Source organism: Bufo gargarizans, chromosome 5 (genome assembly GCF_014858855.1).
Source record: "Bufo gargarizans isolate SCDJY-AF-19 chromosome 5, ASM1485885v1, whole genome shotgun sequence".
Classification (NCBI taxonomy): domain Eukaryota; kingdom Metazoa; phylum Chordata; class Amphibia; order Anura; family Bufonidae; genus Bufo; species Bufo gargarizans.
In genome coordinates this window covers 343,693,150-343,717,017 of record NC_058084.1, presented here as the reverse complement: position 1 = coordinate 343,717,017, position 23,868 = coordinate 343,693,150, and the positions used below count along the sequence as shown (strand labels likewise).

At 42.4% G+C, this 23,868-nt stretch overlaps 1 protein-coding gene across 1 annotated transcript in view; it reads left to right on the top strand.

Annotated features, from left to right (window-relative positions):
• The first annotated feature begins 4,293 nt into the window (after positions 1-4,293).
• The window catches only part of GALNT15 (polypeptide N-acetylgalactosaminyltransferase 15), a 37,241-nt gene continuing 17,666 nt past the window's right edge, over positions 4,294-23,868 (top strand). The window contains exons 1-5 of the mRNA XM_044295106.1: positions 4,294-5,213; positions 6,294-6,460; positions 14,414-14,618; positions 18,976-19,143; positions 19,662-19,779. Of these exons, the coding sequence (XP_044151041.1) occupies positions 4,747-5,213; positions 6,294-6,460; positions 14,414-14,618; positions 18,976-19,143; positions 19,662-19,779 (1,125 nt within the window). The 5' untranslated portion in view covers positions 4,294-4,746. The remainder of the gene's footprint in view (positions 5,214-6,293; positions 6,461-14,413; positions 14,619-18,975; positions 19,144-19,661; positions 19,780-23,868) is intronic.

Genomic DNA, 23,868 nt, shown 5'->3' with positions numbered 1-23,868 from the left:
CAGAGTGATGGGAAGAGAAGTGTATGGAGAAGGAATGGAACTGCTCATGATCCTAAGCATACCACCTCATCAGTGAAGCATGGTTGTGGTAGTGTCATGGCGTGGGCATGTATGGCTGCCAATGGAACTGGTTCTCTTGTATTTATTGATGATGTGACTGCTGACAAAAGCAGCAGGATGAATTATGAAGTGTTTTGGGCAATATTATCTGCTCATATTCAGCCAAATGCTTCAGAACTCATTGGACAACGCTTCACAGTGCAGATGAACAATGACCCAAAGCATACTGCAAAAGCAACCAAAGAGTTTTTTAAGAAAAGAAGTGGAATGTTATGCAATGGCCAAGTCAATCACCTGACCTGGATCCGATTGAGCATGCATTTCACTTGCTGAAGACAAAACTGAAGGGAAAATGCTCCAAGAACAAGCAGGAACTGAAGACAGTTGCAGTAGAGGCCTGGCAGTGCATCACCAGGGATGAAACCCAGTGTCTGGTGATGTCTATGCGTTCCAGACTTCAGGCTGTAATTGACTGCAAAGGATTTGCAACCAAGTATTAAAAAGTGAAAGTTTGAGTTATGATTATTAATCTGTCCCATTACTTTTGGCCCCTTAACAAGTGGAAGGCACATATGCAAACTGCTGTAATTCCTACACAGTTCACCTGATTTGGATGTAAATACCCTCAAATTAAAGCTGACAGTCTGCAGTTAAAGCACATCTTGTTCGTTTCATTTCAAATCCATTGTGGTGGTGTATAGAGCCAAAAATGTTAGAATTGTGTCGATGTCCCAATATTTATGGACCTGACTGTATGATATGCACTGTACTATAGCTTTACCACATTGAGATCTGCTCAGAAAGCTAATTTTAGGCTTGAGCAAATCGAGCTTCGGATCATAGATTCTAAGTCAATTCGCTCAAAAACTTCAATTGAAATGCTGTTTCCATACAGCATTAAAATGTATTGGCTCCGATGAGGAAAACTTTGTCTCGGCCGATGTTGTGAAAGACTTCGGTAAATGACTTCGGTATTCCTATCTGCTTATTTAAAAACATTTTAAAATAGGAATCCAAAGTCAGGTTCGGTACTGGCTGGTACCTTGGTAACAAAGCCCACTTCGGATTCGTATTTACTAAAGTCTCGCACAACTTCAGCCGAGACAGTTTCCCTCCACGGAGCCAATACATTTTAATGCTGTATGGAAACAGCATTTTAAACGAAGTGTTTGAACGAATCAACTCGATTCGCTCAAGCCTAGCTAATATACATATCACTGCTTTATTCACAGGCAGAACATATGACTATAAAGACACCAGTAATGTGAGTTAGCTTCTAAGCATAGAAAAGCCCTTTCTCTATGTGAAAGGGCTATAGCTTAGTGATAAGTGCACAGCTTTGTATGTAGCAATCCCAGATTTAAATCTTAGGAGAGACTTTTTTTTTCTTCAGATATATTTTTTCTTCTACATTTAACCCATAATAAAAGTCTATGGGGGTCATTTATCAAACTAGTGTAAAGTAGAACTGGCTTATTTGGCCATAGCAACCAATCAAAATCCACCTTTCAGCTCCTTTGGAAAATGAAAGCAGGAATCTGATTGGTTGCTATGGCAACTAAGCCAGTTCTACTTTGTACCGGTTTGATAAATGACCCCCTACATCTTTATCATATTGAGAATAATGGGGGTCATATACAAACAGATATACGCCACTTTTGCGACACATATCTGGCACAGATTCTTTCCCATGCCATGTTGCGACAGAATCTGAGACTTCTTTCCTTCTCACACCAGGTCTAAAAAAGGGGGGGTGGCGTGGGCGGGGAAGGGGGACGGGACGGTAGATCTGTCCTATTCATCATTTTCTATGCCTGTTCTAGATGTAAGACAGCAAGGAAGCCTCTACATAACTTTGGCAATCCACCGCCAGCAAAGTGGTTTATTAGGACCGGCGTCTAAAACGCCGGTCTTAATAAATGTGTCCCAATGTTTTTTATGCTTAAAAAGCTAATAAATATTGCTGGTTTCTTTATAATCATATATTGTGCCTGTGAATAAACCCATAATAGGTCTTAGGTATGTAATATAATGGAAATGATAGGTTTCAAATATATAGTAAGGCCTGAAAACTGAAAAAATAATTTTAATACATCTCTCCTGGGACTAAGCACTTATTACTAAGCTATAGCCTTTCTACGAATAGAAGATTGTTTTTTCTGTGGTCAGAAAGCTAACACAAACTACTGGTGTCTTTATATTCTGCCTGTGAATAAACCAGTAGTAAGTTCCCATGAGCACAATGGCCTCCATCATTTTTAAATGGAAGTTGTTTGGAAGCAAATAAAGGCAATTTTGGTTTGTTTGTATTTTATGTGAATTTTGTTTCATTTTCCCCAAAAATATTTTTTCTTTTCTTCTATGTCCCACTTAGGGACTTGAACATGTGATCCTCTGACCGCTCATATTAAAAGACAGCAATACTACTGTAGTATTGAGTATTTTGTCAGTTACTGTAAAACTGACGATGCATTATTTGGCCCTACCAAAGACAGGGCCATATAGGCGCCTGTGAGCCATTATTAGGAAATCTGGGCAACCCCTCGGCAACCTGGGATTGCATTGAGAGGGGCCCATGGAATGAGAGAGGAAGCCCCTCTATCATCACTTAGATGCTGGGGACAGTATTGGCCATGAGATTTAACTGCCAGGATCAAAGTTATCTCTGATCCTAGCAGTGAGAGCAGTGTGCCAGCTGTATAACCACAAGTGATGATGCGGACACGCCATCACAGCTCTGTACTATTATGGTGCTGAGCATTAACTCTCTGCACTGAGCAACATAATAGTACAGCTTTGAACAGAAGGAGGTTAAAATGAATCTGTGCTGCACATGCTCAGTAGTGAAGTTGCTCCTCTGAAGACCACAGGAGGAAAGAGGAAGAATATTTACAATTTAGGGTGGGTTCACATCAGGTTTTTCCCATCCTTTTAACATATACAAAAAATGTATAAGTTAAACGGATGCCTCAGACAGATGACATACAACGGTATCCGTTCACCATAGAGTTCCATTGGAAAAAAAAGTATAAGTTTTTTTACCGGACTTTGCAGGATACAAGAACGTGGTGTGCTGCATTTTTGTATCCTTTTTTTTTGTTGTAATGTATAGGTCAAACAGAGGCATAAAATGTGATGTGAAACCAGCCTTAGAAATATTTTTTTGTTTAGAAATTATATTTCACCAAATATATTTTATGTTCTATAAAAGTAGCTTGATTATTCACATGATGCTGACGACGACTGATGTCACAGTTTTGTTAATGCTAAAATATTATACATGAGCCATTTATGTACGAGTTGGGGTCGTGGAGCGGAGCTGTGAAAAATGTAGGACTAGGGAGTCGGAAGTTTGAATTACCGACTCAGTCCTTGTTATATATTGTTTATCTCTCACATGTACTGTGTTTCCCCGAGAATAAGACATACCCATAAAATAAATCGTAGCAGGGTTGCGGCTTATATGCTCAATATATGACATACCCCAAAAATAAGCCATAGTGATGGGCGTGGCTATGTACTCGCACAGAGCGGTAAAGAAGACGTGGGCAGCCCTTCTCATCTGCCGCATTGTAACAGCCGCTGCAGGTGCTGTCTCATCTGCCCCACATCTGTAGGTGACGGGAGAGTTGCAGGCAGCCCCATCAACACGGTCGGCTCCCCGTCAGGTCCCGGTCGTTCTGTGTGCAGCAAGCTGAGGGAGACAGTGAAAGTAAAAGTCTGCTCAGCATCAGTGTGCAGATTGGACCCAGTTCTCACTGGATCCCTGATAAATAAGCCGAAGTGTATTTTTTGGAGGAAAAATAAATATAAGACAGTGTCTTATTGTCGGGGAAACACGGTACTACTATATCTTTGATTGCTATGTGTTTATGGGTACGCTGTTCCTGTATTTGGGATCAGAGATTACAAAGTGTGAGTACTCTATGTGCTTTGTTAGTTCAGCATTAACAGAGCACATATATACTACTGTGTCTAAATGCATCTCACGTCCGCATTTGTAGCTGGGACTATTGTCTGTACTAGCTGTTGTAGAGTTTTATGGGTTTTTATCGTTTTGGCAGCTACATCCCGTCCATGAGGTTACACGCTGTTTACTACAAGTTCTGAATGTTATTGCAGAGTATGTTCTCGGGAGGGCAGAACCCAGGAAACACAGTGGGCGTTAGGACCAGAAAGCAGTGACTAGGAGTGTCTGGCAGCGGAGAAGTTGTGTGTGGAGGGAGGCAGTGGCTGCCTATTTACATCAGAGCTGAGTGCAGTATCACAGCAGAGCGGAGATCACACATCTGGGCTGCTGTCCCTATGAGAGGCTAGGAGAAAATGATAATACCATTAGGGAATGGAATTGCTCACTTCCTTTAAGAAGATGATATTGAGAGAATATGGAATATTTTATTTTGCTAATGTGGAATTCCACTGTAGATGTATAATCCTGAAGAAATCCCTGGGATTACTGTTACTTGTTTGTTGATCCTATATATATTTTTACACTGACTGGAAGGAATTTATCTAAAGAGTGGGGGAAAAAAAGAAGAGAAAATATACAAAGAAGGAACGTGCAAGTGGAATGCAAAGGGGGAAGACAGACCTGTGTGTGGGAAAATACATGTGAGGGAAAGAGATCTGGAATGAAGATAATTGCAAATACCATGACGGTGTGTGCCTTACCGTACAACAAGAAACATGTTGAGGAAGAGGTGCAGATCACTGCTGTGCCAGCTGCAGATACTGGTTCTTATGTTGGCATTAGTTTTGCTGCTAGTCATGGTGGCTATGCTAGATCCAGAAGTCCAGAGTGAGGACAATTCCATCTACCTTAACCAGCATGGTGGTGGAGGACCAGGATGGGCAGGTGTTGGCTCATTGCTGGAGCCTGTTGAGGAAACAAATAAGGTGGAGGTTTTGTCTCCACTTTCTTCTCTCAGGGATGAGGAACTTATAGCTATTGGGATGTCTGGAAGCAGAAGAAGCTTTGACAAGGTCAGGAAAAACATGTACAGGATAGTGAAGCAGCACAAGAGGAAGAATGGAAATGATGTACTTACTAACATTGAGCAAACTGTACAAGCAAAGAACACGTATGGGTTTGAGGAGGATGGCAGTCAGAAAGTCTCTTTACGCAGGACGATACCTGAAGGTCGACATTCACTGTGAGTACTGGAAAAATAGATTTTGAGGTAATATCAATACATTTTATATAGATCAGGCCCTTATAGTATCACAACTGCTAGAGACAGGTTGCCTTAACCTACAACTAGTATATGTTCTTTGTACCACAAGGGTTTTTTATGCTAAAAACATAATAATGGGTTCCATAAGTTTTGAACTCCATAAAAGCTCTGAATGGGGTTATACTGTACCCATACCTCCCAACTTTTGAAAAACCAAAGGATGCACATGTTTTTTACATTAAGCCACACCTCTGCCTCATGCCTATCTATACATGGCCAATCCTGCCGAGTCCCTATAGTGCCACCACATAGTAGAGTGCCCTCTTTGTGCCCTCACACAACAGAATGCCCCTTTAGTGACCCCTCACAATAATGCTGCTCACTTCCCCGCCCATTACAATTGTGCTTCTCCATTGGCATCCCCTTACAATAGTGTAGCCCCCTTAGTGCCTACCATATAATACTATAGCCCCCTTAGCGCCCCCTTTACAGTAGTGCTTACATGCTGTATTTACAGTATTATTTTTTTATGTAAATTATCAAATATCAATACATAAACCACAATATGATGTTCATGGATGGATATACCCTTTAAATTAACTCTTGCTCATTATAAAGCTAATGTATGCATTTCAGGGTTGTTTACCTGGATGGTAACTGCATTCATATTGTTGTGAACCTTTGGGATGTGTTTCAAAACTGTTGATACAAGAGTAGGATGAAATACAGGTTTTCGAAAATGTGTTAGATGCAGGTAAGTATTCCTGATTTCAGGCTGAGATAGCAAATACTTTTGCAAATCGACACAACAGGTATGCTGTAGTAAGAAAAGCATTTGCCAGTATCATCATACTACAAAGATTTATCGTAATATTTTATATGGCCGCCTTTTGTCTCCTTTGTATTGTGATTTGTTTCCATAAGTGTTATTATATCTATAATATTAGAGGGGGGGGGGAAGGGTGCTGTCCATATATTTTAATATTGGCAATTTCTATATACTGTAGATGTCAGCATAGAAATGATTTATTTTAAAAAAAATCTTTTCTGCCTAAACAGATGTCTCAAGCAAATTTACAATGAGAATCTTCCTACCACTAGTGTTATCATCACTTTTCATAATGCAGCATGGTCTACACTACTAAGAACTGTGCACAGCGTGCTAGACAACTCTCCGAGAAAGATCCTGAAGGAAATAATCCTTGTGGATGACCTAAGTCACCAAGGTAACCCCAAAGGTTCTGTTAAGCTTAATCATTTCTTAAACATGGTACCAATGAAATGATCCCTGAAACCAGTGATTAAGATCCTTTTTTTTATTCACAAGATTCTTCTGTGAAGTCTCATCGCCAATACCATTACTAGATTTATAACTTCGAGTCAAACATAGTTTTTGATGTGCGCACTGACCCGGCCATTTACTAGCATCACATCTTTAGAACCCAAAGTTATGTCTGCACCAAGCAAAACTCCTAAAGTGCACCTCAACTTTTTTTATTTCATTATTCAATATGTTATTCAAGAGTGAAAATGATTAACTATGGTAAACTATGATTTCTCTCCTCTCTGCACTGATCACTGTCTGTAAATTGACAGATCAACTCTGTACACAGATGTCTGTACACAGCCCATAGAAGTCTATGGAAAGGGGAGGAGGAGGACGAGCTACTGAAGCAGGGATATCAGAAGCAGCTGCAGCATCTAGAGAGTGATTTATCTAAACCCAGAGCTCGATCATCAGGTGAAATATCATCTAACTCTGGTGAGAGATAAATCACTCACTAGATGCTGCCGCAGCATCCGATCTCTCTCTCTGCTCCCTGCCTGTATGTGGACGTCTGTATACGGATTTCATCAGTCAATTCAAAGACAGTAAACAGTGTTGAGACAGGGTCGGGGGGGGGGGGGGGGATAATAGCAGAAACAGGCACATTTCTTTAATAAAATAAATGATAGAGTACACTATTTTCACCTATAATATTGAATAATGAAATAAACGTTTAGGTACTGTATGTTTTAAGAACTGACTAGGAGTACAGATTTGTGTAATATTCTTATTTGCAGAAGTTCTGGTATGAAGCATGCCACATTTGATATTAAAGGAGTTATTATACAATATCTAAAATACACCCCCCCCCCCCCCCCCAATGCCTGGGGCCCATGTACGGATAATAATTACCTGCTTCCCTGCACCCACGTCGCTCCGAATCCCTGCACGGCCGCTGCTGCATCTCCCCGTCGCTTGGGTTAAAACATCAGGCGACGGGAGGGAGCAGCCAATAGCAGCTCCCTTGAGGCTGGTCACTGTCGCGGCCTGCTATTGGCTGTTCCACCAGTCGCCAAATGTTTTGATCCGAGCAACGGGGAGATGCAGCGGCGGCCGTGGAGGGATCCAGAGCAGGTAAGTATAATCTATACAAGAGGCCCAGGCATTGGGGCGGGGGGGTATTTTAGATATCGGATAATCCCTTTACGTTAATCTGATGGGTTAGATATCTGAGAAGATGTATGTGACTGAGAAGATGTGACTTGCTCTAGAACTCACCAGAATCAGTACATTTCTCTTAAATGAAGCATAATGATATATGAGCATCAAAGATAAATAAGCACACATACCCTCATGTAGCATATTTTACTCTAACACTCATGGAGCTGTTAAGTTGGTGCAACGCAGGGGCTTATCTAGAGTCCTATGGGTTCCAGGCAAATTTTAGATTTTAGCCCCCACTACCACCATGTTGCTCAGATGTGTGAGACCCATTGTTGATGCTAGCATCTATGGAGATATATACTGTAGGACAAACGTTTTGGGACACACCTCTTAATCATTGAATTCAGGTGTTTCATTCAGTCCCATTCCAACAAGTATATAAAATTCAGCACCTAGCCAGGTAGTCTGCCCGTACGAATGTGTAAATGAATGCGTGTTCTAAAGAGCTCACTGAATTCCAGTGTGGTACTGTATTAGGATGTCACCACTGCAACAAGTCATTTCTGAAATTTCTTCTCTCCTAGATATTGCATGATCAGCTGTGAGTGGTATTATTGTAAAGCAGAAGTGTTTAGGAACCACAGCAACTCAGCCACAAAGTGGAGGCCACGTAAAGTTGCAACGCGTGGCCATTGAGTGCTAAATCACATAGTACATAAAAGTCATCAATACTCTGCTGATTCAGTAACTGCAGAGTCCAAATTTCCTCTGGCCTTAACATCAGCACAAAAATTGTGCACTAGAGGCCTTATGGCATAAGTTTCCATGACTAAGCAATTATATGCAAGCCTTACATCACCCAACAAAATGCCAACTCTCAGATGGAGAGGTGTAAAGCATGCCTTCACTGGAGTAGTGGTAATGTGTTCTGTGGAGTGAAAAACCACACTCCTGTATCTGGCTGTCTGATGGATAAGTCTGTGTTTGGTGAATGCCAGAAGTATGTTACCTGCCTGACTGCAATGTGCTAACTGTAAAGTTTGGTAGAGGAGGGATAATACTGTGGGATTTTATTTCAGGGATTGGTCTAGAACCCTTAGTTCTAGTGAAGGGAAATCAGCATACCAGAACAGTTGGGACAATTGTATGCCTCCAACTGTGTTCCAGCATGAATGTGCCCCAGAGCTCAGAACAAGGTCCATAAAGACATTGTTGGGTGAGTTTGGCGAGGAAGAACTTGACTGGCCCACACAGCCCTGACCTCAACCCCATCCAACACCTTTGGAATGAACTAGAATGGAGATTGGGAGCCAGACCCTCTTGTCCAATATCAGTGCCTGACCTCACAAGTGCTCTTCTGGATGTATGGACAAATATTCCTACAGACACACTTCAAAATCATTCTGAAAGTCTTTATACTAGAGTGGAAGATGTTTTAGGTTCAAAAGGAGGACCAAAGTAGTAATATTAGTAATGCCTATGGATTAACAATGGGATGTCATAAAAGGTTCTCTAAGTGTAATGTGTACTTACTTGTCCCAATATTTTAGTTTTTATTTGTCCCCCAAAAAGTAAAAAAAGCTAAACCATTAACACAAATGACCGCTACATAGTGACCACCTCCTGGTATATTGAGTTGTGACTAACTAACAGTTGCCATATCAGTAAATGATTTTTTTTAACTGACATACCAATATGTATGCTTTAAAACATGTTGAAAAATTAGCAGACCACAGAAATCATTTGATGATCGAACGTGTCATAACTAAAGTGACTATCATATTTAGTATGCAGTCGATCAGTTACACTATATTCGGAGAACATACTAGACTACAGCAAATAAATAAAAGGATACAAATAGACGCTATATATTTTATACATTTTTCAATATTTTTATTCCTGTTTTTTTATTTATTAATGTATGTTTTTTACAGCAAGGACCCTGTTGACAGTGTGGAATAAATAATTGTTATTTATAATTGACATTGGTATTGCATTTTCTGAGATTATATTATATAGACTTCCGGGTGGAGGTGTGCCTATTAATATAATTTATTGTCCACATAATACCTCTTTTCATCCTCTTCATACCTCTTTTGGAACAATTAAAATAAACTGAAACTCACCTAACCCTGTTAGGTGAGTGGCTGGACTTAATCCCCTTCCTCCTTCCTGCTGTCCTTGGTCCAACACAGCCAAAATGATGCAGCAACATCCTTGCTCCGCCTGGTGGCTTCTGAGCTTCTAGCAGGCAATATGTATAAAGCAGCCTGTGGCTTACTAGATTAAGCAGTGGGGTAAGAATCCAATGGCTGTCTGCTCCACCGTGGTTTTCAATTGGATCTGCATCCTGGGGATATGGATACAAGTGAAGTTGGTGCTTGCCTGGGAATCTGGATAGTCTCCTTTACACCGCACACAGTCGTGATTGCACCCCCTTAGTTTAGTCTTGGAGGTGGACACACCCAGGGCCGTCTTTACCAAGGGGCAAAAGGGGCAGCTGCCCCGGGCCCAGTTGCTCCCGGGGGGCCCAAGGCAGCTGCCTCTTGAGCCCTGTCACCTACCAATGTCAACCTAGCAATATTACTGGTCACATGGCTATGAGGTCATCACAGGTCCTACCAGGAGTGTTGCTGCAAGAGAAGTTTGCCTTAACTGTGGAGCTTTTTTTGTCCAGATTACATCATAAAAAGGTGACAGGTGCTGTTATGATAATGCTAATATACTGTAAACTACTGTATAGTGGGGTGCTGTATACAGTGTGGGAGCCTGTATACTGTGGGGGGCTGTATACTGTGGGGTACTGTATACTGTGTGGGACTGTATACTGTGGGGGGCCTGTTTACTGTATGGGATTGTATACTGTGTGGGGGCCTGTATACTGTGGGGGGCTGTATACTGTGAGGGGACTGTATGCTGTGGGGGCCTGTATACTGTGGGGGGCCTGTATACTGTGGGGGGCCTGTATACTGGGGGGGGGCTGTATACTGTGGGGGGGCTGTATACTGTGTGGGGGGGCCTGTATACAGTGTGGGGGGGCCTGTATACAGTGTGGGGGCCTGTATAGTGTGTGGGGCTGTATACTGTGGGTGCTGTATATTGTGGAGTGCTATACTGCTGTACTGTATACTGTGAGGGGCTGTATACTGTATACTGTGGGTGCTGTATAGTGTGGAGTGCTATACTGCTGTACTGTATTGTGTGGGGGGCTGTATCGTGTATAGTTTGGGGTGCTGTATACAGTGAGGTGTTGTATACTGTGAGGCGTTGTATACTGTGGGGTGCTGTATACTGTGGGCTGCTATACTGCTCTACTATATACTGTGGGGTACTGTATAGTGTGGGGTGCTATACTGCATACACTACGTGCAGAATTATTAGGCAAATGAGTATTTTGACCACATCATTCTCTTTATGCATGTTGTCTTACTCCAAGCTGTATAGGCTCGAAAGCCTACTACCAATTAAGCATATTAGGTGATGTGCATCTCTGTAATGAGAAGGGGTGTGGTCTAATGACATCAACACCCTATATCAGGTGTGCATAATTATTAGGCAACTTCCTTTCCTTTGGCAAAATGGGTCAAAAGAAGGACTTGACAGGCTCAGAAAAGTCAAAAATAGTGAGATATCTTGCAGAGGGATGCAGCACTCTTAAAATTGCAAAGCTTCTGAAGCGTGATCATCGAACAATCAAGCGTTTCATACAAAATAGTCAACAGGGTCGCAAGAAGCGTGTGGAAAAACCAAGGCGCAAAATAACTGCCCATGAACTGAGAAAAGTCAAGCGTGCAGCTGCCAAGATGCCACTTGCCACCAGTTTGGCCATATTTCAGAGCTGCAACATCACTGGAGTGCCCAAAAGCACAAGGTGTGCAATACTCAGAGACATGGCCAAGGTAAGAAAGGCTGAAAGACGACCACCACTGAACAAGACACCCAAGCTGAAACGTCAAGACTGGGCCAAGAAATATCTCAAGACTGATTTTTCTAAGGTTTTATGGACTGATGAAATGAGAGTGAGTCTTGATGGGCCAGATGGCTGGATTGGTAAAGGGCAGAGAGCTCCAGTCCGACTCAGACGCCAGCAAGGTGGAGGTGGAGTACTGGTTTGGGCTGGTATCATCAAAGATGAGCTTGTGGGGCCTTTTTGGATTGAGGATGGACTCAAGCTCAACTCCCAGTCCTACTGCCAGTTTCTGGAAGACACCTTCTTCAAGCAGTGGTACAGGAAGAAGTCTGCAAGGTAAGAAAAACATGATTTTCATGCAGGACAATGCTCCATCACACGCGTCCATGTACTCCACAACGTGGCTGGCAAGAAAGGGTATAAAAGAAGAAAATCTAATGACATGGCCTCCTTGTTCACCTGATCTGAACCCCATTGAGAACCTGTGGTCCATCATCAAATGTGAGATTTACAAGGAGGGAAAACAGTACACCTCTCTGAACAGTGTCTGGGAGGCTGTGGTTGCTGCTGCACGCAATGTTGATGGTGAACAGATCAAAACACTGACAGAATCCATGGATGGCAGGCTTTTGAGTGTCCTTGCAAAGAAAGGTGGCTATATTGGTCACTGATTTGTTTTTGTTTTGTTTTTGAATGTCAGAAATGTATATTTGTGAATGTTGAGATGTTATATTGGTTTCACTGGTAAAAATAAATAATTGAAATGGGTATATTTTTGTTTTTTGTTAAGTTGCCTAATAATTATGTACAGTAATAGTCACCTGCACACACAGATATCCCCCTAAAATAGCTAAAACTAAAAACAAACTAAAAACTACTTCCAAAAATATTCAGCTTTGATATTAATGAGTTTTTTGGGTTCATTGAGAACATGGTTGTTGTTCAATAATAAAATTAATCCTCAAAAATACAACTTGCCTAATAATTCTGCACTCCCTGTACTGTGTGGTGCTGTATACTATAGGGTGCTATACTGCATACTGTGGCGTGCTGGGATGCACTGTAACACTAGGGTGAGCCGAGCCCTGGTCTCCTTCCTGCAGAGTGGTGCCCACTTCCAGCCTGAGCCCAGCTGCCCAGAGCACTGATCTGCTGGAGTCTTCAGAACTGGAAGTATTTACAGTCATTCACTATACTCTACCAGATGAGTGGATATTTTTGTGTGTGTGTTGTGGTGGAGGGCGTGATTGCCTGCTAAGGTGTGGGAAGGTGGGATCCAGGGGGCCCAAGTAAATTTTTGCCCAGGGTCCAATCAATATTAAAGACGGCCCTGGACACACCATGTGTTCCACACCGTACAACTGCACAGTGGGTCCAGCAGGTAAGGGAGCCGCCGGTCACCTTAAAAGCCAAAGCATCGTCTTACTATCAATTAGGTTGAATGTAAGGGACTAAGCTAAAGAATTTCAGAGCTTGCTTGGTTGCATGTTCTATGATGAGAGCTCTTGCACAGGGTTCCTCAGTTCTCCATATCCGCCCCTCTTTACTCTTTAGTTCGGTGGTGCCTCAAGTTACAAGGGCCTCAGGTTACAATATTTCCAACAAACACTGAAACTTGATACCACAGTTAGCATACAATGCTACTGACACTACTGATCTATGGCATGAGTGATTGATTAGAAGATCCAGCCAATCGGCATGGGCATTTCACTGGATTACTAAGATGCATGCAGTGATTGGCTCCTAGTATTGCCTCTCTACAATACAGTGAGGTGCTACACGTCCTGTACTGCTCTGTACACCTGAATGAACTGCTTTTAGGCACCATGTTATATTTCTGGTGCACAGTGTGTATTGTACAGGACCCTTTCTTTATCTGTATTTGTTATCTGCTTAATCACCTATTTTGGGTTGACTGACATTTTGAAGCTTTGGAATCAGTTACGAGTTTTCTACAAAATACTGCTAATAGTCTAAAATAACAATAGCTTCAACATACAATGATCATCTTGGAACTAATTCATACTGTAAAGTGAGAGAACATGCAACGTTGCATCCAACGGTTTTTGTCCATCCGAAACCCATTATGTACGCCTGGAAATCTTCCGGAATACTGCCAGGCCTTATTGCAGTCAATGCAGCAGTGAAGATCCATGAGATCCAGCAGGCTGCTCTGTGCAGGAACAGCCTGCCAGATCTCCAAACGGAGATGTGAACACAGCCTTATTCTATGGGTCTGTATGATTACAGTAACACCAATATGTGTAGTTTTTTGTATGTATTTTACTACTTTTAATAATAAATTGTGAACAAATAAACAGATAAAGTGCCGAATTGCAAGAACCATAACTTTTTTTTAAGTTTTTTTTTGCCAATGCAGTTGTATGTGTTTTCACTGGTACGATTTTGAGGTACCATTAAAACTTTATTAGAATGCATTTAATTCCTGTTGATTGTTGATCACAATGTATTTAGTTGATATAAAGCTTTGGAATAATTAGTAAACCAATACATTTTAGCCTATCAGTGTAAGACTGGCACAGCCTAATAAGCGCCTTCATGGCAGGCCGGGGTGGTCTTTGTTAGAAAAAGAGAGCCTGTTCCCTTAAACACTCTGGATCAATGTTATTTCTAATCTCATCTGTCACAGCTGGAGTCAAACTTTCAGTCAATGCCGTGTTTCGCTGCGGACACAGCTCCTGTCCCTGACCATTCATCATAATGTGCCTGTATATTACGGCAGCTTATGTGGTGAACTTACGTTACTGCTAAAACTAACCTAACAGAAGTGACATTACATGTAATAGGCACCACATATTTATATTCATATGTTCTCAGATCATCTGAAGACAGCCCTAAGTGAATATGTCTCTAGAATTGGTGGAGTAAAGCTAATAAGAAGCAACAAGAGACTTGGAGTCATCGGAGGGCGGATGCTTGGGGCAGCAAGGGCGACTGGAGAGATTCTCGTATTCATGGACCCACATTGTGAGTGTCACCCTGGCTGGCTAGAGCCACTTTTGAGCAGAATAATGAATAACAGGTGAGAGATTAAATATGCTCTGCTAGAATATTCTATGTGATCACTGTGTCCAAGACGTACATTAAAAAGTAGTAAGAATTATACTCTGAAATGCTTCCACATTACTGTCACATTACTCGCTTAGTGTTACATTGAAGTGCAGGGTACCGATGAACCACCTGTATCCCAGGGGATCCTCACGTGGCCCAGAAGTCCAGCAGAAGACAAAACCATTTGGAGGTGACTGAAGCCAGTTTCTTGCCACAAAGTAGCATGAGATGGATCACCAGTAATCCACACCTTACTGATGATGCTTCTGTGGGCAATGATAATGATGATGAAATTTAAACTGGATTTAAATGCAGTTCTTTATAGACAGGGTGGTCCCTCAGAATCATTTTCTCTATTGGACCCAAAGAATCCCCATATGATTTGTAATACGGTTATTTTCTAACAGGTCAATTTATTGTAACATAATTGTTCTGCTCATTGCATTCTGAGGCCATAATAACATTTGTCCCATATAAAACGAAAGCCCACAGCAGGTGGTTACTTCACAGTATAATGACATTTCATAAATGCAAAACTCCATTTATGAACAGCAATTCTTAGTTACAATCTACATCAGACGTCAATTAAATGTATATGTTTCTCTAAGACCCCATTCACACGTCCGCAATTTCGTTCCGCATTTTGCGGAACAGAATTGAGGACCCATTTATTTCTATGGGCCTGCACTTCCGGGTCCGCATTTCCATTCCTGAAAAAAATAGAACATCTCCTATTTTTGTCCGCAATTGCGGACAAGAATAGGCATATTCTATTAGTGCCGGCGATGTGCCTCCCGCAAAATGCGGAACGCACATTGTCAGTGTCCGTGTTTTGCGGATCCGAAAAAAATGCTACGAACGTGTGAATGGACCCATAGACATACAGCATTAGAAGCAAGTCGTTAACGACCATTGCCGTACATGTATGCCACAGAGTTGGTGTAGACCAGGCATGCTCAACCGGCGGCCCTCCAGCTGTTGCAAACCTACAGCCCCCAGCATGCCCTTCAGCAGGGCATGGTGGGAGTTGTAGTTTTACAATAACTGGAGGGCCACAGGTTGGGCATCCCTGTTGTAGACAAAGGAGGGCTCTCATTGACAGCCCACATCCCACAGCTATCTTTGATAAGGGCAGTTTAACCACTTAGATACCACTATTACGGCATCTAGGGAATGTAAATATAGAGGTGCCCACTTTGAATACTCACCACCAGTGCCTGTGAACCACTGTGTGGGCTGACAGCTTTATCGAAGCGTCAGGGGGCCTAGCAAAAAGCAAGAGCGTAGCAAAAACAGCAATAGCAGTTAAAGATTTACAAAGATATTTTACATTTTTTGCACATTAATAAGGTCAGTAGTAAAAACGTTCTGCAAAACTGGATTTTTTCTTTTTTAATAAAAATAAATGTATAATTATTATTTTTTAAATATTTTCTCCTAACTATTATTCACACAGGAAATTTGAGCTCAGTGCCGTTTAAGATCATTTCAATGTGCTTCATAAAACAGATGTTAGTGCTAAACTTTGTTTTGGTTTTTACACAATGTACTATAGCGAACATGGGCTTGGTTATAATGTAATAGTCTCTCAAACAGAACAATTTCCCAGGGGAGTGGCTGCTCATGTGTTACATCGCATGGATGGCAGAAATACACTTCTAAACTTAATTAGACGAACTGCAACTCGAAAAACAATTTATGGCCGATACCCTGGTGTCTACAATACCTCTCACAATGACTTTTCCTAATCTGTACCACTCCTGAGGATCAGCAACATGACAGCATGATACTGTTGTTGTTACTAGAACATCATGAAAAAAGTATGTTACAGTTTCATGCCAACACAGTCATTGACAAAGAATTCCTGGTTGAATGCCTGAATACTTAGGGGAACATCTATTTAGACCAGCGTAATACATGTCAGTCTTAATCAACCGCCTTCACCGCTAGTGTCAGATGCACCAGAATTATTAATAGGTACACGACTGTTAATAATCGTGGCGCACCTGTGAATGTTCATGCGCCAATACGGAAATGTATGCCAGCAAGGGAGCTGGATTAGCTTTCCGGTATACCTACACCAATTTCCTGTCCTAAAGTATAATAAATGTGCCTGACCAGCTATGGCCCACTCCCCACAATTTGCAAAAGGGGCGAGTGGGGCTCTAAACCCCTCAAAACTCAGAAGATTTTGCACAAGCTTGGCATACACCAAACTTTGCAACTTTTTTATGCCAGTTTTCTGCCACTCAGGGTTTGATAAATGTCTCCCTTAGGCCTCAAGCACCCCAACGTTGTTTTGGTCCGCATCTGACCCGTATTATTTACTGCTCGGATGCGGGCCCATTCACTTTAATGGGGCCGCAAAAGATGCGGACAGCACTCCGTGTGCTGCCCGCATCCATTGCTCCGTCCCGTGGCCGCGCAAAAAAAAATAGACCATGTCCTATTCTTGTTTTGCGGACAAGTACAGGCATTTTTATTATGGGTGGAAATTGCGGAATGCACACGGGCGGACCACAAAACAAAGCACGGTCATGTGCATGAGGCCTTAATCTCTTATCTGCTGTTCACTACGTGAATACCTTAACTGCCAAAGATCCTATCACTCAGATTTAGCAAAGTACTTTTACTGTGTATGAGGGTGCTGAAATGTTGCATCCTTGCGTTATATATAGTTTCACATGTTCAGAAAGACAATCGAGCATAGATGTGGAGCCAAAATTAGTGAGGACTGTTATGTTTCTTTCCTCCAAGACAACCTCAATTTTGCAGATTTTTTATTTTAGGCCAGTTTCTCAGAAGTTCTGGACTGACAGTGGGTATACTGCCCTGTACTTAAATGTTGCTGTTTGTACAGTACAGTAGACCCCCCTGGTCAGGCAGGAACTCACAGCATTATAGATAATTATGATGCAGCGAGTTTGGATCAGACAAGCAGCAGTGAGTCCAGAAAATGCAGCTGTCAGTCTGGGAAATGACCCAACACGCTCATGTGAAACTGGGCGAGGACATTATTAAAAGTCAGTGAAATGGGTGTTTGTTAGGTCACATGGACATCACGATGGGGGATCCTGCTCTGAGAATCTCCATTACTCAGAGCAGATAGTCACTAAAGAGTGTCTCTGTCTACTAGACTCATTCAGACCCTACTTGTTGTTTTGCTGCTTCTGACATTAGGGCCGGACTGGTCATGGACCTCACAAGGAAAATCCCTGGTAGGCCAATGCCCAGTGGGCCATTCAAGCCCTTCCCCCATCCAGCTGGATACGTAAGGATTTTGCGCCAAAGTATAGCACATTATACTGCCCCTCTTTGGTTTTGCTGGTCCTGCCTAGTTGAGTTGACCCCCACCTACTTGTGTTGGCCGCACCTGCTGTCATTTTGGTCCCACTAACAACATGGATCCACTTTTAGCTTTTTTTCCAGGCCACCTTAAATCCCCAATCTACCCCTGTTTGCCTTTTTTTTTTTACCAGATCTCAGCCATACATCAACCTTTTCTAGAAGGATAACTGTCACACTTAGACCCTAATTGAAATTTTCATATATGTAGTTACTAATAGCATGATATTCCAGAATCAGTTACTATTAGACTGACTTACCCCATATTTAATAAGATTCAGCCCTTTGCAACCAGTCTGCATAAAACTGCAATTTCACTATTTAGTTAAGATGGCCGCCACTGCCCTCACCCTGAGGCTAATCCCGCCTGCCCTCACTAGCCAGTAACAATAGCCCCCCAAAAGTGTCAGTAACCAGAGCCCTCCCCCCTAAAAGGTTAATCTCCTGCAGCACAAAGGGGTCCTCTTACCACATGTTGCTTTCATTTATACACTGAGCAGACGGCAGATCTCCCTTCCCTGCTCTGCGCTGGTTCGGCTCTGCATTGTCCCAGTCTGCTGAGTGAGGGAGCATTCTTAGTGTTCATTTTCACTAGATGTACGCTTTGTTTATTTTTTGTCATCACATTTTGAGCTTTAGTTCTAGTAGACGGAACACTTGTTAGGATAGGAAACCCGGAAATAAACTCACAACTGTACCTTGGTTGTTAAATCCTGAAATGTTAAGGGAGATGCCATTTATAGGCACATTCACATGGTTGTAGATTCATTCTGTACATATTTACTGGTGACAATGGCAGCAGATATTATCAGACGGCAGTAGGAATAGATTTCCGTTGAAATCCAAGTGGGATAAAAAAAATATATATAACAATTATAACTATGTAAATGATCCTAAGAAGAATATGACCTGTGACTAATAACAGACATTCTATATTGTTGAGCACACAAAAAAATCTGATAATTATTATTATTCTTTTTAAGGAACTGTATAGTGTCGCCGGTTTTAGATGTAATTGACGGAAGAACGTTTAAGTATTATCACTCTACTGATTTGAGACAAGGAGTCTTTGACTGGAACCTTGATTTTCACTGGGTTACTCTGTCAGAAAGTGACCAGAAGGTACGGCAATCTCCCATCGTTCCATTCAGGTAATACATGCACAGCTCAGGAGGGTTTGGTACTCACATGGCTGTAAACACATATGTTGATGTAAATGCTGCTGTGATAGAACTACTTTATATGTGGCTACCTGTACTCCTAGTGGATGTCTCAAGATAACCAATTAAATATGCTCTATTTGGGAATATGGAAGTCACAGAGGGGAGACCGATGTTGAGGACAACCCTCTATTAACCAGACAGACTGAAGAGCTACTAACAAAAAAAACTGCTCTCGCTCTGGTGGACATGGCCTGTCCATGTGTTGCAAGTAAGCAACATAGCTAACCATTTCCTTAGAATGTGAGTTCCTTAAAGGTGACCTTACACTTGAAATTGTTTTATCACCCAGAAAATGCTTTCTAGCAAATGTATTACAAAATACATTGATTTGATTGAAATTCTGCATTTATGCCTTACTTAAAGTTCCAAAATGCATGTTATTTATTATAGATAAGCATGGAAATGTTTTACATTTGTGTAGATGTTGTTATGTTATATTAATCCAGGACTCCAGTAATACCCGGATGTGTTATCGCTGTTGATCGCCATTACTTCCAAAACATTGGGGCCTTTGATACTTTCATGAATGTTTCAGGAGTTGAAAATATTGAGCTTTCCATCCGAGTAAGTAAATTGCATTAACCTGTGTTTTATTTATGCAACTAAAATAGAATCCAGACCATAAATCAAGATTATATGTAAGGTAGAAACGATCAAGACATGAATGAACTAATTGGTACAATATTCAAGTCAAGCATTGTATTCTGGCTTAATAGCCAATCAGCGCTACCTTCACAGTAAAGTGCTAGAAATTTATGCATAACTTCTCACAGGGTTAACAGAGGAATAGTACAACTTAGCGTTAGAATAGATGCTCCAGAATTGTTGTTACATTGAGGAATGTTACTAAAACAGATGTGTCAGAAGTCCTATTTAAAGCTCATGTCTAGCCAAATTCCACAGCTGTAGGTAAGTGGTGGTCAACTCAACCTATTGCAAGGGCCTGAAATGTAGCTCAAGACCAATCAAACTGCTGCACATGACATTTACCCAAGGCCCAGTCACAAGACCTCTCACCACATTCGACCAAGGCCAGGGCACGAACAGGCATCTATATGACTTTGGGCCATGAACCGCCAAGAAACTAAGGAGAAGACATTTGGGAGGAATCAATCCCCCTACACCATTTTTCTGGGATTAAAAAGTCCTGGGAGTTTTGGAGCTAGCCCCACTTGGTAATATTTGGTGGTTATGTGCCTCGCTCACGACTTTGTAAATAGTGGGCAGAGCTGGGCAGTGAACAGGAGGCCCAGCAGATTTATTATAACTTACACCATAAAACTGGCGTAATTTATACCTGAAATCTATATCATCTCCTAGCTGCCGTAGAGTTTAGTCTTGGCATTGACCTATTAATAAAGCCTAATTCACACGTCCGTGTTGGTGCTCAAATCCGTGAGAAGGTGGTCAGTGATGCATCCGTGAACCTGTCCGTGAAGGATCTGTGTTGGGTCCGTGTGTCCGTTTTTTGCTGTCCGTGTGCCATCTGTGTTGCACTGACACTGAAGAGCTGAAAATTAATTTTCAAAGCATCTCTTCCTAATGATCCGTGAAACACAGATGCAACACGGATGGCATTCTTGTTGCATCCATGTTTTTCTCGGACCCATAGACTATAATGGGCGTGATGGATACGTGAACGCAGACAAAGTAGAGCATTCGCCTGTGCTAAAAACACGGACCCACAGACCGTGCTAAAACACTGATATCTGAATACACACATTAAAGTGAATGGGGAGGTAGGCTGTCCGTGAAGAACACTGACGTGTGAATGAGGCTGAACTGTGCGTTCCTCATAAAAATGGTGGTGCATCTGACACCAGCAGGACAGCGATTAAGACCAGCATATAAAACGCTGGTCTTAATAAATTCCCCCTGTGCGTCCAAACTGGCCACATGAGGCTTGAAAGTCCTTTTGCTCTTTCTGACTGCCCAACCCCATGACAAACAAGCCAATAATCACAGATTCCCTATGCTTGATTGAATTCCTTTTCTGAGGTTAGATGTTGGTACAGAATCTGAAAGCTACATTCAGTGTCTGCTGATCAAATTTAATTTACTTAATAGGAAGGCAATCAGTGCTGTGGAGGAGGCAAATGTCTTAAAGGGCATCTGTTAGCAGATTTGTACCGATGACACTGGCTGACCTGTTACATGTGCACTTGGCAGCTGAAGACATCTGTCTTGGTCCCATGTTCATATGTGCCCACATTGCTGAGAAAAATTATGTTTTAATATATGGAAATGAGACTCTAAGAGCAATGGGGGCGTTACCATTACATCTAGAGGCTCTCTCTCTCTCTCTCTGCAACTGCCGCACCCTCTGCACTTTGATTGGCAGGGCCAGGCAGTGAAGATGTCATCACAACCAACCTTGTCAATCAAAGTGGAGAAGGCACAGTAGTTGCAGAAAGAGCGGAGCCTCTAGGACAGGGCTGGCCAACCTGTGGCTCTCCAGCTGTTGTAAAACTACAACTTCCACCATCAGAAGGTGAGAGAGCTCGTGACTCCAGCGTGTTCTTGAGGCAAGCTCAATCTCTCCCCACCTAACCTTTCTCACAAGCTCCTTTCAGTGTACTACATGGTGAAATCACACACTACTCAGGACAACTCACACTGAAATTGGTTTATCTTATGAATACACTGGACTCATGCGCTCTCTGTCTAATGCTCATTTAAGTATTAAGCAGGAAAACTCTTAAAGGGAATCTGTCACTACGATCTTGAACTATTATCTACTGCAGGGATCAACGGCCTTCAGAACTCCAGCTGTTGTGAAACTACAACGCCCAGCAAGAACTGCTATGCATGCACACGTGACACATGTCCGTTTTAGTAGCTAGTTGCATTCCCCGTGTAATAACAATTCTGGGTCATCTATTCTTATGACCATCAGTGCGTACATAGAGAAGTAAGGGCCCCATAGCAAGGATCAAACCAGGCCCCATACACAGGACAGAAGGTTTTCTGCCTAAACCCTTTTCAATGACCCTGCCTCATTTGCTAAAAGTTGTTCCATTAGAGAGTAGTGTCCCGACCAAGTTTTCACCTCCAGTAGAAGAGAAGGTAATCCCAACTAAGACTGGGCCCCATAGCAGTCGCATGGTCTGCCAGCTATGTTAGTTATGCCCCTGGACTCTATGTTGGGCCATTCTTCTCTTATTCCTGTTAGACGTTTATGGATAAAGGTAAAGATGGGAGTTACCGACTGGGGGTGGGTCCCTGCACAGTCTGACACTGGCAGCACTGGTAGCATAGTGTCAGGCTGTGCAGGGACACACCCCCAGCTGGTAACACACATCTGTACCTATATCCATAAACTTAGCAAAAATAGTAGAAGAGTGACACAACATAGGGTCATAAGAATAGATGTTATTACATGGGGAATGCAAGTCAGGGGCAGTGACAAGTCCACTTTAAGATTCTACAGATACTCTATCACGATCGGCGTAACTGTCACATACGTGACACGGAGGGAGGAAAAGAGGGAGGCCCTGCCCTAGTGAGAGGGAAGGTGGTGACCCCTGACTCACCTTGCGGCTGGCGCCTGGCTGCCCTGTCGTCCCTAGACGGGTTCCTCACCCGTACGCCGATCACGTGCCTAAAACCCTGGCTTTCCCTAGGATGAGCCCTAGATAGTGAACAGGGCGGTGGGAACACTAGTCCGCACCACTAGCTCTAAAGGAAAACACCAAGGGGAGGACAGACAATACAAACTAAACATATAATCCCAGGTGGGCAACAACAGGAGACAACAAAAGCCCAACAGGGATCCGGAGGGTAGCACTCTGGAACAACAACCAGATTCTCAGCTCCAGTGGGTCAGCATAGATGTCCAGGCAGGAAGCTCTATAACTGGCAACAAGAGAAGTGTGAGAGGAGAATATAAGGAGGTTGGGAGTGGCAGACAAGAAACAGCTGAGGAGGAGAAGCTACGGATCCCTGAGTGAGACAAAAAGGATAGCAAGGCAAACACAGAAAACAAACACTAAGAAACACCGTGATCTTTAGACATAGAGCGCGCAGCCACCCGCTGCGACTTCCTGACCCCGGGTATAACGGAGTCAGACGTGGCTCTTGACACCCTCGTGACATACTCTTTATGATTATACAGCCTTTCTGATATGGATGTTCAAAGTACAGTTGGTACACCAGCCTCATCAAATGTAGGAGCTTAAGTTATAGTACGCAATAAATGTTAGATTAAGAATCAAACTTATTTAAGTATTTGTATGCAGGGGCGGACTGGACATAAACCCAACAGGAAAATTTGCCCAAACCCACTTCTGAATACATAGAGATCTGATGCTCTGCGCATCAAGTACTGGCCTGCAGTGTAAAGTGCCCTCCTGCATTCAACTGTATTACTGTCCTCAGGATGGCGATTCAGTTGAATACTGCAGCTGGAGCGGCAGTATTTAATGTTGGACTGTGATATTTGGTCCTGTTGGGGTGATATTTTGTGCTGCACTTCAGGTTTGCTGGCCTCACCTTCTTATGTTGGTCCTGCCCTCTTGGACCCACCAACAACACGGGGCCACTTAAACTTTTTTTCCAGGGTCAGCCTTTAAGTTCCCAGTGGGCCCCTGTTTGTATGATTTTATAATTAATATAGTTTCAAATTAGTGTTTTCAGCATTTTTATTGCGATATA